At 30.5% G+C, this 18,795-nt stretch overlaps 5 protein-coding genes across 5 annotated transcripts; 2 read left to right on the forward strand and 3 right to left on the reverse strand.

The window, feature by feature from the left end:
- Window positions 1-1,124: 1,124 nt before the first annotated feature.
- HELRODRAFT_183961 (hypothetical protein) lies at window positions 1,125-2,078 on the forward strand (the record flags this gene model as incomplete). Its single annotated transcript, XM_009013970.1, has 2 exons — window positions 1,125-1,560; window positions 1,939-2,078. 2 exons carry the CDS (start codon window positions 1,125-1,127, stop codon window positions 2,076-2,078), a joined length of 576 nt encoding a protein of 191 aa, XP_009012218.1.
- A 2,166-nt stretch (window positions 2,079-4,244) lies between these two features.
- On the reverse strand, window positions 4,245-5,126 carry HELRODRAFT_144670 (hypothetical protein; the record flags this gene model as incomplete). The annotated part of the gene is made up of 3 exons (XM_009013971.1): window positions 4,245-4,469; window positions 4,682-4,822; window positions 5,061-5,126. Coding segments are annotated over 3 exons (432 nt in total), but the record flags the coding sequence as incomplete, so codon positions are not given.
- Window positions 5,127-5,343: 217 nt separating this feature from the next.
- HELRODRAFT_183963 (hypothetical protein) lies at window positions 5,344-6,041 on the reverse strand (the record flags this gene model as incomplete). Its single annotated transcript, XM_009013972.1, has 2 exons — window positions 5,344-5,639; window positions 5,768-6,041. 2 exons carry the CDS (start codon window positions 6,039-6,041, stop codon window positions 5,344-5,346), a joined length of 570 nt encoding a protein of 189 aa, XP_009012220.1.
- A 3,457-nt stretch (window positions 6,042-9,498) lies between these two features.
- On the reverse strand, window positions 9,499-9,831 carry HELRODRAFT_183964 (hypothetical protein; the record flags this gene model as incomplete). Its single annotated transcript, XM_009013973.1, has 1 exon — window positions 9,499-9,831. One exon carries the CDS (start codon window positions 9,829-9,831, stop codon window positions 9,499-9,501), a length of 333 nt encoding a protein of 110 aa, XP_009012221.1.
- A 669-nt stretch (window positions 9,832-10,500) lies between these two features.
- Window positions 10,501-13,172, forward strand: HELRODRAFT_183965 (hypothetical protein; the record flags this gene model as incomplete). Its single annotated transcript, XM_009013974.1, has 5 exons — window positions 10,501-10,602; window positions 10,972-11,425; window positions 11,509-11,771; window positions 11,900-12,133; window positions 12,633-13,172. The coding sequence occupies 5 exons, from the start codon at window positions 10,501-10,503 to the stop codon at window positions 13,170-13,172; spliced, it is 1,593 nt and encodes a 530-aa protein (XP_009012222.1).
- Between the last annotated feature and the right edge of the window lie 5,623 nt (window positions 13,173-18,795).

Below are 18,795 nucleotides of genomic sequence, written 5' to 3' on the forward strand. Positions count from 1 at the left end.
TTCTAAAATTTTTAAGAATATAATGAATTATATCTCAAAATATGTGATTGTAGAATGGTACTAAACACACGTGAAACAAAAATTTTAATATCAGAAAATCTTCTTAAATTTATAATTAAATACGGAGGCCAAAGCGTTTTTCCAATTTACGAGTTGCTCTTCAAACTTTACTAACTATAAGGGTGTCCATTTTTACTTGTGAGCGATCATTCAGTAAGTTGAAATTAATACTAAATTACTTAAGAGCTACAATGAATCAACAGCGATTGTGCAACTTGGCATTGCCGTGTATTGAAGAAAATGAAATGAATGGTTGAAATTTTGAAGATACAATCAATGAGCCAGAAAAGTTGACATCTAATGAAGTTTACCACCTTTTTTACAATTCATTTTTTAAACAAATATAATTGAAATATTTGTTTAAGTGGCTTCTTTTATTGTTTGCAAACATGATTTTGTTACCAATTTTTGAAAATTTACTTTTTTATATGACCAGATTAAATGTATTGTTGTAATTTGTTTTTTTATTGTTAGCATGTTTGTCGCAATGTTGAGAAATTGAACTTAGTTTTGAATTAAGAATTTGAATATTTTTGATTAAGTAGCGCCAATAAGAAATTTCCCAGTTCCAAAATTTTATAGTCGCTAGTAATGCATTAGTCAACCATTAATCAAATTCACTACGAATGAACTATGGTTTTTGAAAATGCAAATGTTGTTGTAGTTGCCTATATGTAATTTTATTGTTGGATCACTGTTCCCACTTCTTTTACTACTGCTACTACTATACACACTGTAACACACGTATGCACACACACACGCATGCACTCGCATTTAATTGTGTTTAATGCTAATTTGTTTGATTGTTCTTTGTTAATTATCAGATCGATTCAATACTTTTCGAGCCACTTGTTGACTGGTAATTAAATTAGAACGAGAAATTAGTTACCGAACATCAATTGAGCAAAGGTTTATCAGTAAAACTAGTCAAATATTGCTTTGTTTGATATGTAGGAGGTACTATCTTTTATTTATTAATAGATGGAACACCTTATAAAAAGCAAGGAGTGTTCAACAAACTTGTTCATACAGTTAAAATTCTTTTGAATACTCGCTCGCTCAAAATGTCTGAAGTGACAATTGATTTGATAGATGCCGACACATTCACACAAGATCATGTCACTTTGGAGTATATAAAAGTTTTTCTAAAAAAGTTAATTCGCAAACGAAAAAAATTGTACATAAAATATCTAAGTGATAACTTCGACGATCATCGCCTGAGCAACAAGGACATGAATGAATTTGCATTATACCTGGCGTCTGAAAGAGAAAGAATTAATAAAGTAGAATGGGTAGAAAGTTTCAAATTAATTCCACTCCAGAGGCAATATCAATTAATGGAATCTCTACAAAACATGTTCTATTCCAGTCTACCAACTGAAAGCATAACAAAAACCTCACCTTACAAAAATGCCTATTTTGAAGGAAACATCATCCACACAGACGTGTTTTACCTTGCTACTACCAACATCAGAAAGTACAAGCTGCCGTATGTAACAGGTCTGTTTTGGAACGAGACCTAAATTTATTTTTATAATTTGCTCTACAGCTGTCCCAGACATTTCGAAAGACTGTTGAAATTATAATTGCTAGAAAGTTAGAAGGTTTGATTGGAGAGAACTTCCGTTCTAATTTATGATGAGATACTTAGCAACAACGGGAACAATTTGTGTGTGTGCGTGTGTTCTAAAATACTGTTGAAAAGATTTTTTTTTTCGTACTTTAACAATAATTTAACTTTTTTCCCTACATCAATAGAAATATCATTATGTTTAAATTCTCCACAAATAGGGAATTTCCCAACAACAGGGCAACCGCAAAGTAGGACCTCCACAAAATGAAAAATTTCATCAATATATAAACTTGTGGACGTTGCAGTTGGTAGCACTAAAAACGTAAGCCTGGATTTAAAAAATGCGGTGATGGAAATAATGAGAGAAGATTTAAACGATGGGAAAACATCAACAGTTGAAATGGTTGCCAAAACAGAATTTGACGCAAGACCTGTATATGTATAGGTCGGCAACATTGAAGCATTTATGAAGCAACATTGGTGGATTAAAAAGTTCGACCAATGTGTTGCTACACTCAGAGAAAAAATTCTGTTTGTCAATTTTAGTGACTGGGGAGCTTCACCGCCAAGGAACCCCTCCATGGTTACGCCTCTGACATTGTCCAGATAACACCAAACTACTATTTTCGGTCTACCTAAATTAGGCACTTAATAAACTACGCAAATTAAAACTATATTTATGACTAAAAATAGACTTTGAAAAATATCCCCAGAAAACCGAAAGAACACGAAGTGTTAGTATTTTTAGAGGTCACCACATTCTACCGTTTATTGAAATTTTTATAATTAATAATGACGAATAAATTATCAATTAAATTCAATTAATAAATTAGTTATCAAATCTGATTTCTAATAAAATTTAAAATGCAATTAAAACATTATTAACTAAAACAGACTAAAATTAAATTTCATCAAAACTTTTAGAGCGTGTTAGAATTTGAAATATTTTATTTTATAAACAATATTGATAAATATATAAAATAATTATCATAAATAATCGATAAAATAATATATAATTGTCAGGTTTCTCTCTCAAATTGTATATAAAAAACAACAAGACTGATTGATTTTCAAATTTCACTTACTCTTGAAACTGAACAGCCAAACACAAAGTTATATAATATTGAAAGTAGCCAATGTCTAAAATGTTAATAACTCAAATTTTTAACGTTCATTTATGACTATATAACGCTAAATAAAGCAACCAACATAACGCAATACATTCAACGCAAATCACAGCTATAACGTTGATCAAACAAATTCACAACATTAATTTCAAAGTGACAACACTAACATTCAACTGGCTCAACTAAAACAACAACGAACAACGTGCCCGCCTGCACACCTGTGGTACGGCTCTCCACTACTTTCACAGCTAGACTTTCCACATAACATTCGTATCTGCACACATACCCGAATCAAATATATATACATACAGTTCGTTTATCACAATTCAAGTGCATATATCACCCTATATATTATAAAATTTGAAGTTGATCTTAAGTATGAAATTAATTAAGATTCGCTTGTGTACTTTAGCCTCGTATTTCAATACTTATTAGAAGATCTCTCCATAAAGATGTTTGGTGCATGCATTTGTTCGTTCACGTTTCGATTTCTGCAATTGTTTGTGTTTTGGTCTGCCAGCGAAATTTATAAAAAAAATTCAGTTAATTTAAAATCGTGCTGTCCAAGTTTGATCCAAATTTCTAAAAATTTATTTGATTTAAAATTTCATTTGCTACTTTGATGTTTTATGATCATATAGCTTCTTTTTTTTCTTTTTTTCTTTCATTCTTTCCTTCTTCCTTTTTTCTTTCTTCTTTCTTTCAGCTAGGAGTGTTGTAGGTGCTTCCAAGTATGATCACGGCTCTCAAATTTCGGTTGAATTGTATTGGCCGATTGTAATGAAACTAGAATTAAATAATTAAGTAATTAAGTAAGCACTTAATCACTTAATTAATTATAAAATTTTTACGTCTGCAGAGATTCCCGGCCACATGGCATTCCATAATTATTTAAAATGTTAATAAAAAATATGTATACACTGATACAGTCGTTTTAATCAATATTCACTAATCCAAAAAGATGATATATAAGGAAGATAATTAAACTGAAAAATAATGAAATAATATACTAATTTAAACGTTTTAATCTAATAATGTTTGTAATGAACCCGACGAAACACGCTAAGATATTATAAAACCACGTAAAGCACATGAAATGTTTATTTAACGCTCTGAATGTTGAAAATGTAACTGCATTCGTTGCTTATGTTACTAGAAATATAATCAATTCCTTGCTCTTTCTGGAGCGCCTTCAAGTTACTTGACAACGTGAACAAACATAAACGTTATTACTGCACATCAACGTCCAACAGCCAACAAAAAATGTCATTGAAAAAGTTTTAAAATAAAAAAATATTGAAAATTAAAAAAGTTAAGTTAATTAGAAAAGTTAGTAATTAACAAAGTACTACTACTAGTAATGAAATAATTTGGAAGAGTTGAAGATATGATGTGGATAGCATGTTGAAATAAGCTCCTCACACGTCACGCTTAATCATCATCCTGCTACAAGTGGCGGGTAGGAATGCATAACGGAAATCAACGGAACCGTACGGACCATTTAGGTTTTGATAATAGCACTTGTTGAACCAATTGCCTGATGAATACTTCAAAGCACAACTGTGGTTGACATATTGGTCGTTATCCTGGTCGGGTGTGGAGAACTTCATGCCGTTGTGGAAGTAGGCAGTTTGATAGTTCAGAATGTCATCCTTACTTCCGCTGTATCCAGATACGTTGAGAGAATATTTTTCAGGTTCGGAATTTATCTAGATTATTTACAAATGTTATGTTTATTAAATAAAATCATTTTCAACAAAAGTTTATGGATCAACAAGTAAACCAAATTAATTTTTAAACATGAGAAAGTTGAAAAAAAATTAAAAATCGATTCAAAAATGTTTCAATAAATAAAAAAATAATATTCTATCATTTCAATTAGTATTCACTTCGGTGATTTGTACGTTGCAAAGTAGCTAACCTTGAAATGATCGTATTCATCAGAGTACCAAACTCCATTGATTAGAACTTCGAATCTCAAGCTGTAATCAGCCGATGTCGTTAATTGGTGCATCTTCTCCAGGCCCAACCAGAAGTTTTTATAGTGAGTTCCAAATCCTGTCTAACAATAATTAATTTTAAAGGTTCAAGGTCAATCTCTCTTTTGCTTTTGAAGTATCAAGGACAAACACACACAACGCATATGAAAATCACGCATCACACACATTGCATATAATAGACTGGAATCTATTTGTATTCGAACCCTGTTACTGCATCAGCTGAACCAGGCGCCTCTAACCATTGAGCCATCACGCCGCATATTCATGTCATGAGTATGTTTAAAAAACTTCAAAAAATACCTTGTACGCATTCCAGGATTGATTGAAACTCAGGGAGCCATCAACCCTCTGCTGAATGACAATCCATCCATTGACAGACGTAACAGGAGTTGAGTTAGCAAACGTTGGAATTTTCAACAAAATTGTTTCGTTTGCAGCAACGTATACTTTCATGCGTTGAAATTATAAATATTTTTGTCCAATTATTCAAACGAGAAAAATATTTTACAAAATTCAGTTTAATCACTCGTAAGAAAAATTGTGGGTCTTTGGGTCGAGTGGTTAGCGTGTCCGTCTACCACTCCTACGACCCGGATTCGAATCCTGTAATTTTTACAGGTTTATCCGGGTTGCCGACCCCCGGCCAGCCTAGCCGTCTATCCTTTCGAGGCTGGTAAATGGGTAGACGACGTAAGTTGTCGCATGTTGGCCGGCGAGGTGGCTCAGTGGTTCGAATGCTCACTGAGTCAAACATCTCAATGGCTATCATATACTCAGCATATATGAAGCGGTGCTTGCGCGTGCACATAAATACATGTGTACGTTGTGCAAAAAGGATAAGCAGCCTTTGTGGCAAAGATGGCCGCTTCAAATCAATGGCTGAAGATATGAAGAACATAATCTATATATGCAACATTGTAAATGGTTCTGCGTATGAAAATAAAGACTAAAAAAAAATCTGACAAATTTGACTAATAAAGTCTATAATCAATATAATAGATCAACACCTCGAGGGTCAAGACAGATGGACAACAACTGCCTGCTACCAGTGAGACACATGTAGAGAGCACAAGGATTGCTGATGCCAGGTAGTGAGTTGGAACAAGAGTAGAACAATCCACCGTTGAAGGTGAATGGAAAGTTGCAGGATTTGCTCAGGGTCAGCGAGTTATTAGTTACTGGCAAACCGATTTTGTTAGTTAATAAAAAATCTTTTACTAAGTTTTTGGCATAAATTATCTGGTTAGAAAGCATTATACATTTCTTCACATCAATTGTCATTATTTTTTTCCTATAAATAAAACTAAACTCCAATGTAAAAAAAACATCGATTCAAAAGTCCGCTTAAATGTTATCCTATACTCAATTGCGTACAATTATTAATTACAAATTTCAATGTTCTATTGTGAGGGGTTTTCATTTAAAACAAAGTTATTGTTCAAGTTAATCATGGCAGCCCTTGAAAACCTCTTCATTGCCTACTCTTCTTATTTTCACATCAAACAACATTATTTTATGAAATTTGATGCTTTCGTTTAGCTATATCCAGTTTTTTTCCTTCCTAATATTAAAAATGTTACCAAAAATAAAAAACAGTGAAAATTGATCGGTTTGTAGGCCTCTAAAAGTAAATGCTTCTTATCTAACGCTTGCAGTTTTTTTTCCGATGTTACATAAATTTGTTATTCCTCCATGTGCCTTAATATAAGTGTTATAAGCTAGAGGCATTGAAGGGATAGTGATTTTTGCAGCGTTCAAACCAGGTTGGTGAGAGAAAATCCACTAAGTTAAAAATTGATCTGGAAAATATATTTCAAACTTTTTTAATAATTGCGGTGAGTAAATTTGCAGAAAACGCTTCTTTCGTTGAACGGTTGAATAAAAAAGTTGAATATGTGAAAGGATTTTTTTTTATTATTTTTATTTGTATTGTTTGTTATATGAAATTTAAAGTAAATTTAACCTAAAAAATCAAATTATTTGTTAACAATTTAGAACTTTAGCCTGATTTTCATTAGGTTTTAATAAATTGTAAAAAGATATAGAATCTATTTAAAAATTATAAATGTTGTTTTTTTTTATAATAAATTAATTGTAAAAAGCTAGTGAATTTTATTTGCAGATTTGAAAATATGACGTCGGTTATAAATCCCCAGTTTAATATTACAAAATAATAATAAAAAAAACAAAACTAACAAATTGGCGGAGTTGGACTGCCGTTCAGTGGTGCTGGTTGAGAGAATTAACGCTAATTAGATTGCGATTATACAAAAAAACATCGACTAACTTAATGCTTCTTTAGCTGCAACGTCCTATGTTTTTTTTGTTATTGAATATAATATAAGTTTAATTAAAACAAACAATTTTTTTTTAAATTAAAAATGAACTGACTTCGTAAGCTAGGCAATAAGATTCGTTCAAAACAATCTTGTAATGAACATCGCAAGTGAAATGAAACAGTTGGCAATATTTAGCTGGGTGTCTGGCATTGTTGGATATGTAGTTGAATGCGTTGCACGTGGTGTTGTTAACACATTCAATAGAACATTCCAAAACAGATCTTATGTTGGTTAGTACGGTGGTAGGTTCGGAAAAAAAGCACCTGGGACTGTCTGGCTCTCCTTTCGTTCTATATTTCTTACCAGCTACTGATGCTACCGAGTTGACTGATGATGATGTGATCACCATAAAACAAATTATGGACCACTTCATATTTTAACAATAAATTTCAACCTATTAATTAAAATTAGTTATTTCAATTTTTTCGAAATATCTTTCAAAATATTGTTAATACTTGTATGATTCGTGTTTAATTTTACAAAACTTTGTAACTCCCTCTGCTTCTTATACTAAGAAATGGCTTTAAGAAACATCTTTCGAACAATACGTGAAGCGCATATGACCGTCAGTAAAAGACAAACCATTTGTTGGTACTTCGTTGAATGAAGTTTTAAAAATTTGATGTACATATTCCCACCAAACATTTATCTCAGCCTGCACGCCTGTGTTCATTAATTAGCTGGCTGGTGATTAAAACAACCGTCAGTTTCAAGACAATGCAGCGAATTCAGTGCAAGTTGCTAATGATAAGGAAGGTCGGATGTGGGTAAAACAACTGACAAACAAAATAGCATAAACTAAAACGGCAATGATGATAATGATATGATGATGATGAGGATGATGATGATAACAGTGGCGTACCGGGGGTGGGGTGATAGAGGTGACCACTCAGAACAACAGGGTGTAGGAACGGAAAAATTCACTTTACTTTATTTTAAGGGTTCTTTGATAACAACGTTTTACAAGGATTTGTACATGAAAACCGTGTAAACTTTTGCTACTGCAACTACAACTTTCGCCACTTCATCAACTACTACCTCAAACACACACAAACAAACACACACACATAATACTTATATATATATATATATATATTTATATATTTATGTATATATACACACAAACACACGTTAACTTCAAGTGCTTTCACTATGAAGCATGCATGTCTTATAATGATGAATAATCAAATTCATATAAAAAATAAGCAAAAAAGGTTCCGGTTTCTACCGGAATCGAACCCGGTTGTAGCACGATAAATAATTATATATCATCAATCAATCAATCAATTAATTAACCAACCAATCAATCAATCAATCAATCAATCAATCAATCAATCAATTAATCAAATACAGTATTTGAAATTTTATTACGGTTTTTTTTACCAAGTGTATGATTCATGATTATTTCTTTTGAATCATGTTTTTATCAAATCGAGAAAAAAAACCACTTGTATATATATGAATTATTATTATAATTCAGATTATACGTTATAATTCAACCTAATCTGTTAAGGGCTAACTAATCCAACACTTGAATGGAACTTATAAATGCCCTTCAGCATAGCCAAAGCTTAGTTCTTACTTAGAAAGAATTTAAATTTAAAATGGTTTATTTTTGAAATTTGTAAAAATATATTAACATACTTTTAACGATTGAAAATACCGGGGCCTTATAAATAATAATTCTATTGAGAAAAACATTGAAATGGCTGAAAATTGTTAGTCAATAATTTAATTTACTTTTAATTAATTGTTTGCATTAATTAAATATATTCAAAACAAAATTATTTATTTTTTATACAATTTATTTGATAGTTTTGATCGTTGCCTCCAGGTCCGACCTTCAATGACACATTGAATAAACATTCAAATGATCACTTCAAACTATTTCAAGAACACGGGGAAAAAATAATTACAACGTATCGTATGATTGATGAAATTATTAAAATATTAGAAAGAGAAGATATTTACGTATGGCCAAGATTTATGGGACATGGAGAAGATGAAAAGCAATGCAACAAACTTTTAAAAATCATGCTTGTAATGAGCGAAAACCTAAAGCTTGAGGTTAGAAAAATTATCCAGTTAAAGAACTTTTATTTACAAATTTATTTTCTATTTTTTAATTTGTGAAGTTTTAAAAAATTCAAATATTTTTAATTATGGGCGTGGCGAGGAGGTCCAACGACAGACGCCAGCCTCTGGTCCAAGCATATAACATTCATGAACCGCTGAAAAGTTATAAAAAAAAAGCGAATACATATCTAACTGAAGCTTATTGCCAGAGCAGTAGATGTCGCCTCAGATTCTCTGACTGAGAGGTGTAAGTTTCTTCATGAATTTAAAAAACAATTCAGCCTTGGCTTATAGTCTCGTGGCCGAGCGGTTAAATTGTTCGTCTACCACTCCCACAACCCGGGTTCGAATCTTGCAGTTTCTACAGGCTTATCCGGGTAGCCGACCCCCGGCCAACCAAGCCGTCCATCCTTTCGAGGCTGGTAAATGGGTAGACGACGTAAGTTGTCGCATGTTGGCCGGCGAGGAGGCTCAGTGGTTCGAATGCTCGCTGAGTCAAACATCTCAATGGCTATCATATACTCAGCATACAAATAAGTACATTTGCACGTCGTGTGAGAAGAATAAGCAGCCTTTGTGGCGAAAGTGGCTGCTTTAGGCATTTCGTCAAGAAAATATTCTTCGTCACCAGACACATGACACATTTCGTGACACATTTCTTGGCTGAATGTAACCAACTAACATAGTTTAGTAGCTCTGATGCCGAATTCGATTTAGAGATGTGACTTGGAGATTATTTTCCCAAACTTCTCTCTTTTTAAATTTTTTTATTTGTTTGCTTGTTGTCGTACATTTCATTGCACGATAGTAGTTAAGGTTGTCATCAACACATACATTGGTATTTTGCTGTGATTTTTGCCAGAAGAAATATATTCAATTTAATCATTGTAACAAAATAAATATATTTTTATATATGGTTTGTTTGCCCAGTTAATTATATGTGCATTTTTATATTTTATTTGATATTATTATATTTTTTCGTCTTTAATTAATATTTCCATTATCAATGTTGAATATCGTGTTGTTTATGTCTTTGAATAAGTTATTGTCACATTGTTTTTAAGAGCACGGGCAAGTAGACGAGCAGCCGAGTTAAAAGCTTTAACAATATTTAACAATTCATCAACTTTATATAAATTAACTATTTATAATTACAAATATAAATACATAATTTTTATGAATTTGATAAATATAATTGTATATAAAAATTGTTATATTATAAATACATAAACAAAAAATGATTTCAAACTGAAGCAATTTTGTTTGTTACGCTAAGCCCGTCCAAATGTTTAATCCCACTACAGACGAATGATGAAATTGAACCCATGGAGATTGAATTGGAGACGTATGAATATAATTGTGTACATTTATCTCCCGAGAATAATAACAGTTATTTATCTAAATTTTTGGTTGAAAGTAATAATCAAGTTAGGTTGAACTTTTGTTTTCATTACTTTGAACCGAAATAAAATAGTTTAATTATTAACATGGATATAATATTTAATTCAATTAACATAATCATGTAATATATCAATAGGAAGAATTGACTACAAACAATCGAACTTTTCTAATCAAAAATAGTGATGGTCGTTATCTATCTGCATCAGCCCTTGCAAAAAATTTTATGGAAAAGATTGAAGGTTGTGTTGTTATCTTTGAACGAAACAACTCCAGTATAAAAACAAATATATCTAAAGATCCAACCTTTAAAATGACTGTCAAAATGGTGGTTCATTTTTTATAACATCAATTTATTTTCAAAATTTCATAAATAATTAAACAATTCATTTTCAAAGAAAGAAACACATGTGGAATTCTCAGTAGAAATTTATCTCGCTTTAACACTCCGATGTAAAGGATACTTCATCCCAATTAGAAATCTAAAATTTTATTGGGAAATAGATGACAATGACCATTCAAAAAAAGAGCCGCTTTCTCCTCCAGACCATTCAAAAAAAGAGCCGCTTTCTCCTCCAGACCATTCAAAAAAAGAGCCGCTTTCTCCTCCAGATCTCAAAAAAATGAAAAACGAACACCCAATATTATTTGAAATGGCGTTTTATTATTTAGAAAAAAAATTTCAAAAAGTATTACAAAAATTTACTTATAATGATCTTTGGTTGAAAAATTATTTTGGTTCCGAATTGAAGGATTTTTTGCAAAAATTAATAACCGGACCTAAAAATTATAGCAGTTGTCATTTTCAACCGGAGAATGATAAGGAGGATTTTGTTGTGCAATCCACGAAGAGTAAGTAGTCTTAACAATGATTTATCAGTCACGTATTTATCTGTACATGTGAATATTAATAAACATAATGATTGAAATTTCAGAACTTAAAAGCTGGCATGTAAGTTCGCGCTTCATAACTGGGATAGAGAAATGTGCAAGTATGAACGCCATTTGCCCAGATCGACTGGATGAAGCTAGACAAAAATGTCGCAGCATTATAGGAGACATTGTTGAAAAATTAAAAACAAATAATATTGAAGTAACTCCGGAATTTTTCGGAAGAGCTTCCGAAGATTTTCCATCGGAAAAGTGTGAAAGAGAATTTGATGTCATGCTTGTTTATAACGTGATTGGAACTGTTGAGGTTACAAAACTACTGCATTATACAACAAATTCATAATTTATATTATATTATACTATTAGGCTATAAAAATATTCTTATTTCATTGATATTCTTTAACATGAGTTTTTCAAATTACTAAATACAATTAGAAAATACCATCTCCTATTGCCGACCTCTGTTTTATGATGGTAAAATCTGGAAAAAGCATACCAATACCAACAGTAACTGACAAGGATGATCATAATCGTTACTTAATACCATCCTTTCTGTTGAAGTACTTTAAAGAAAAGATTGATATGTGCTGCGGTGAATATGATCGAGAGCATTGGAACATAAAAACAGAACTTCGTGGCCAAAGCATTCTAATGAAAGTCTCAATACAGGTTATTTTTTTAGTCTTTGAAATTTATTTCTGTCCTATGCTGAAACGTGTGACAAACTGCACAAATAGTTAATAAGTGAAAAAAAGAGAAATTCAGTATTAGTAAATTTATTTAAATAAAATGATAAAAAACAAAATTGGAATCAAATTTGTGGTGCTGATGAGACGTCATTAAAAAAATAAAAAGAAGGGAAAATAAACGAAGAAATAACATTTTGAAGAAATAATGAAATTAGGTTAACGACGAGCAAACTGTCTATTGGTGATTGGATTGGTGATTGGATCGGTGATTTGGTTGGTGATTGTATTGGTGATTGGATTGGTGGTTGGATTGAAGTTGCTTAGATTGTTGATTGGATTGTTGATTGAATTGGTGATTAGATTGAAAGTGCCTAGCGGTGCTTGAGCTTGTGCTTTGATGGCGGTAACATGAGTCTTTTTTATAATATCAATTTATTTTCAAAATTTGTTAAATAAACAATGAAATTTTACAACTCCAGCAAGGTGTAGATGTTGGAGTTTTGGAATTCTCAATAGATATATGTCCTACATTGAAAGTGGACAATGAATTTTACGTATGTAATCACTATGATAAATTTGGGCGCTCGTTCATCTGGGGTAAAGATCTTTTTTCGTGGAGAAAAACTTACAGCATTAATGAAACAGAACTAATTTTTCAATTCACTCCTGAAAAACAGGACCATAAAAAGATTTTACATGTTTTCAAGTTTATTAATGATTATTACAAGCCATTTGAAAAAAGCTTATCTTATTATTTCAAAATTACTGTATTAAAGACATTGTCGAAACACCAGGATGAGTGCCGGTCAAAAAAAAGATTAGGGTTGATGTTGATAGATTGGTTGAATTCTTTAGTTACATTTTTGAAAGATCGTCATCTGCCTTGTTTTTTCCAACAGGATGATGAACAGTTGATTGTAATAGATGGAGAATATATCTTAAAATATCGGCACTTGTTGCAGAGGTTAATTGATGAAGAAGACTTTATGATGGAGATCTTGGAAAAAACTACTAATTAAATTTTAAAAATAATTTGTAATAATTTATGACGTCATCTAAATTGCAAAACAATCACCTATCGAGTAAATTAACTTGCACCATGCCCCCTATCGAGTGAATAAATTTTGCGTTGAAAACTTTTTGAAGTATTTTTAGTCAGTATTAATTCATAATTCTGACAATATTTTAATCTGTTCATTATCCTCAGATTTCTGTTTATTTTTTGCAAAATAAACTCAATATTTTTTTAAAAATTGAATTTCTTATCTATCACAACTTCTGATAATTCAAATTCTTCAACTTTGTCGAATATGCTATTACCTAATTTTAAAACAATTCATTACCATCTCGATTTAAATCATTAAAAACTATATACTTAGTTTTTTTTATATTCATATTAATTTTATTATAAATAGACCAAGTGTGCAATTTATCTAAACAAATGTTTGTAGAAACATTCAAATTCTTTATGTCTCTAGAAATGATGACCAATGTTATGTCATCTACTGAAATTAGAGATTTTGGTTGTATTGATGATATCATTGATAAAAAGTATGAATAATTTTTGGGCCCAGAATATTTCCCTGTGGTACCCCACTTACTAGATGAGTATCTGATTTACAATGATTTATTGATACTTACTGAAATCTATTTGTAAGGTAACTACGAAACCATTTCAAAGCATGCCCTCTGATTCCGTAATGTTCCAATTTCAGCAAAAGTACATCATGTGGAACGGAATCGAACGCTTTTGAGAAATTCAAAACCACGGTAGAGACAACATGACCAGCATCATATTTAAAAACGATTTCATTAAAAAGTTTCATAACTGCATCCTCAGTCGAAAAATTCTTGAGAAACCCAAATTGGTTATTTGTTAAAATATTATTGGCACTCATAAATGACTCCAGTCTTATCTCGACAACCTTCTCTAACTCCTTTGAGAAACAACAATAATTGTTAACATTATTAGGTGAGTTAGATTTATGAATTGGAACCACAGTCTTAAGACAATCTGGAAAAGTTCCGGTCGAGAGTGATAAATTAAATAATGTACATGACAAATTGAATTATTTATATATTTTAAGATTTTTTAAGATTTGAAAACTTATAGTGGTCCAAACTAGATGAGTTGGATAAAGATTTCACATTGTTGAATATTTCATCTAGACAGGTTGGCATTGAATAGATGGAAGAGGAGATCTTTTAACTGTTTGGTGCAACCCTCACAGTTATAACCACAGTTAAATGTCGAATCGCTAAAAATAATTAAATCAATGAAAATAATATTTAGAACCTAACGTGATAAAATTTTGATATCGTCGCGGCAATTATTTGGCAAATTTGTTTCTGAAACTTAAACAACCTAATTGAAATTTGTGAAATAACGTTATAAACATTATGACAAAATGAAATAATATTTTAACCTCAGTAGTAGAACGATTGACAAAACAAACTTTAATTTGTGTGTTTAGTTGAAAAAATTCACATCTCATATAAAATTATTTTTAACTTCATTATAAATTGTTAAGCAATGTAAAAAATGTACAGAACTTCTGAAAAAGACACTTTGACTAACGTTTCACAAACAAGCTAATCACTACATTTCGCTATTTATATGAAATATTTAACTATTCTGACTCTAACCATAAAAAACAGCTAGGTGGTTTAAATATCCTACAAATGAACAGTGAAAATAATACTCTATCGAATTAATAAAAAATAATATAGGCGTTAATAATGGGTCCAACAAAGAGAAAGAATGCCAATTTAATTTTTATATTTCATTAATTCAAAACTACAATTTTGAAACACTTTGGTCATTCCCGCGCGCGGTTATAACATTACACCAACTTTAGCCTGTTAATCCCAAACATAGGCGTAACTTACATAGTAACTTTTCATAAATTCATCAAATGCGAACGTCAACCCGCATTTGCTATCAGTGGAGTAGTAATGTAGGTACAGAGAAGGGAGCTGTACCCATTGAATTATATATAAGAATGGCTTTATAGTGTTGACCTTCTTCTCAAGGTCAGGAAACTTGGAAGCAAACTTTTTTAGCACCAAATTGTCAATGGGTTTTTCAGTTTTCCAATTTATATTTAGCTTCTTTCCTGTTAACGTGCTACTGGCGGCATTCTTGTAAACATTTTTTTACCGCTAAAATCATTCTACGGCAGTTTTAATCGATTTTTAACTTAATAATTTAACTGAATTATGTAAAATTTTTGGAATCATTTGTTATTTGATCCATTTTGATTTTATAAAGTTCATTTGTTTAAATTAATTAAAAGTTTCAAAAATGTTACATTGTGCCAGGAGACCTAGGCCCTGACTAGTAGAAGAAAAGAGGCTTTGCTTTTTTGTATTTTTATTTTAAATTTTTGACTTTTTAATTTTTTAACTATCGTTAATTAATTAATGCTCAAATGTTTTTATATTGTTTTTATATTATGGGTTTATTATTATTATTAGGATGCCTTTGTAAAATGGCTTTTTGTCATAAGAAATGCAGAATACAAAGAGTTTTTTTATTTTAATTTATTGGGTATATATATATATAATATATAATATATATATATATATATATATATATATATATATATATATATGATGAAAAATTTTAAATGCAGCTATTTACTTTCAAATTTAAATCATATTTAGACGTTTTGCTCAATGGATCAAGCAACAGCAAAGGCAATCAAAGTGGACTAACACTGCCACATTCGAGAACATTGAACAAGTAAAATTTTGTTAATAATGATATTCTGTAAACTAATATTGCTATATAAAGAAATATGTACTGCAAATGAAATATTGCAAATGCTCTTAATCCTTGATTCGATATCATAAGCCTCAATAACGTATAATAGGAAAATTGGTAGGTTTTTAAAATATATTTTGTTTGTAAATTTGTGAGTTTAAAATATAGCATATTTTGGTAGCATATGCTAGTTTATTCCTGGTGTATTTTATTTATTTCTTGATTTTTTTGTTTCCCATTTCACTATAAGCATTTGTCTTCAATTTTTTTAATTTTATTGATGTTAAATGTTAAGCATAAATTATCAAACGCATTGTTTATTTGTGAAGATGACTTTATTGGATATGTTAACTATGGAGATGGGAATGAGGACAGAGGTGCTTCAGAGGTGTTGATTTTTTAGGTTGTTGGTCTGAAAGAAGCTTGGAGGCATTAAATAGCTTATTTTTATACCAAAAAATTGTCATCTCACAAGTTGAAAGATTTTATAAAGAAAGACGTTGATAAGTTACATAATGCCGGAGTTAGGATAAACAACATTTGTTTTTCTTAAAATTATGTTAAAATTTTTATACATTATATTTATTTTTTAGGGTTGTTTCACTGGTAATGGATGGGTTGGCCACTAACGTTTCGGCCAACAACCGGCCAGAAAATATATATCATATTTGATGCATGCCACATGCTGAAATTAATAAGGAATATGTTTCATTCTTATAATATAATATTTTATAATAATAATCCAATCAAATGGAATCATATCGTAAATTTAGTTAATTATCAACAACAAATCAAAATGAAATTAAAAAATAAATTAACCAAAAATCATGTAAATTTTGAAAAGCATAAGATGAAAGTTAAATATGCATCTTAACTCATATCTTTAACTGCTCTGTGGCTAAATCACTGGAACTCTTAAACGGATTTGATGTTTTTTCTGACGTTTGTGAAACAATAGCTTTTGTGAAAAACATCAATGATCTTTTCTATATATAGAAAGCAAACTGATGCTAGATATAGAATGGAAGCAATACATTATATAGAGCAACCTGACAGCCACTATAGATAAACTTTATGAAATGAAAGCCTACTTACTAAGTTTGAAAAATTTAGATGATGTTAACATTTACAAAACTCAAAGGTTCTTTTTTATATATATTTCAATATCTAAACTACAAATATGCAGAAAATGCTTGATTTCAGCGAGCAGAAACATATTTAGCGAATCATCAAATCATCTCATCATACTAAAAGACAACGGACAATTGACATATCCCTCAAAAGAAGTATTAAAAGTAAAATGATACATTTATTTATTTTCTGGTAAAAGCAATAAATTTTAATGATTTTCAGATCTGCCAAGAATCAGAAAGATTATTAAAAATAAATGATTATTGTTTTAAGAAAAACTTGTAATTGAAAGCAACATACTCCCACAATGTGTCAACAAAGATTTATTTAGCATGGAAAATCATTTCAATGATGTACAGAATGCAAACCACTATTATGAGTTAATAAAAAAAATCATCATATACAACATTAAGACGTTTTAACTTAACTAAAGCGTTTTCTATCAACATGCAGTTTTATCAAAAGCAGGGGTGGACATGGGTTGGGTTAACCCATGGGTTGGGTTGGGTTGGGTCCAAATTTTTTAAAGTGTGGGTTGGGTTGGGTTGAAATTTTCAAATTTTATTATAAATAATTTATTTCTGTATTTTTTTTTATTCTTAAACGAACATTTTAACTAGTTAATAATCGGTGTATTTTATATCGCTGTAATATTATTGTATCTTTGGTCTATCGTTTCCACTTTCTTTTTGTGATTATTGAGTTGAGCAAAAGTTAACTTCTTTCCGATCGAGAAAATTAGTTTTATTTACAAGTATGGCAGAATCAGAAGAAATTCAGCGTCATTTGAGAGGTTTGTGTGATTTAAATTTGCTAAGTTTGCGAAAGTAAAAAATCTAATAAATTTCACATTAACACTTTTACATTTTTTATGTTTTAATTCCTTTTTTAAAGATTTAATTGTTATTTTTCATAATTTCAAATCTCTTCAGTCTTTACAGTTACACTTTACAGATATCAGAATTTTTTCTCAATTGCTCATTTTACTTATTTACCTGATATTCATGTTTCATTTTCTTTCTTTTTTCTACCTAGAAATGGTTTATTTTTCAAATTTTAGTTGGGTGCTGTTGAAGTTTAGAAATCACATTCATTAGATAAATTTAATTGATTGATTGAACATACTTAAGTATTTAAATATTTATTCTTTCCAGAAAAAACAGGGAGTTTTATATTAAAAGCACCCACAAATTTAAAATCAGAAATCTGGCAGAAATTTCACATGGTTTTTCAAAAAAAGGAAAATGATGATAGCGAAATTCCTGTGAATTACTATTGTGCTTGTATTAAATGCAATAAGGTATATCAGTTTTTTAAAGATTCATCAGGTAAAAACTTTGGCACTAAAAATCAGCAAGAACATATTAAACATTGTGCTTTAGTCTTGCCAAAGTCACAGTTGAAAATCCAGCAATGCTTGAAACGAAAAATTCAACTGTCTCCTCAAGAATTAACGATGTTGAAGCATAGGCAGATCTTTTTCTGTGTTGATGGTTACCACTCATTCAAATCTGTTGAAAATAAAGGGCTTCTCAATTTGATGCAGAGCTGTGTTGAGTTAGGTGCCAAATATGGAAAGTTTGATGTTTCTGACGTTGTTGTGGGAAAATATTAGTAACATTTAATTTTTAATTAATTTTCATGTTATTTTATTACACTTGCAGTGTGATTACTTCACCAGTGTGTTTTATTACACATATGATCTTGTATTTTTGAGTTCTGCTTTTTAAATATCATTTGTAAAA

Source organism: Helobdella robusta (genome assembly GCF_000326865.2).
Source record: "Helobdella robusta unplaced genomic scaffold HELROscaffold_126, whole genome shotgun sequence".
Taxonomy (NCBI): Eukaryota; Metazoa; Annelida; class Clitellata; order Rhynchobdellida; family Glossiphoniidae; genus Helobdella; species Helobdella robusta.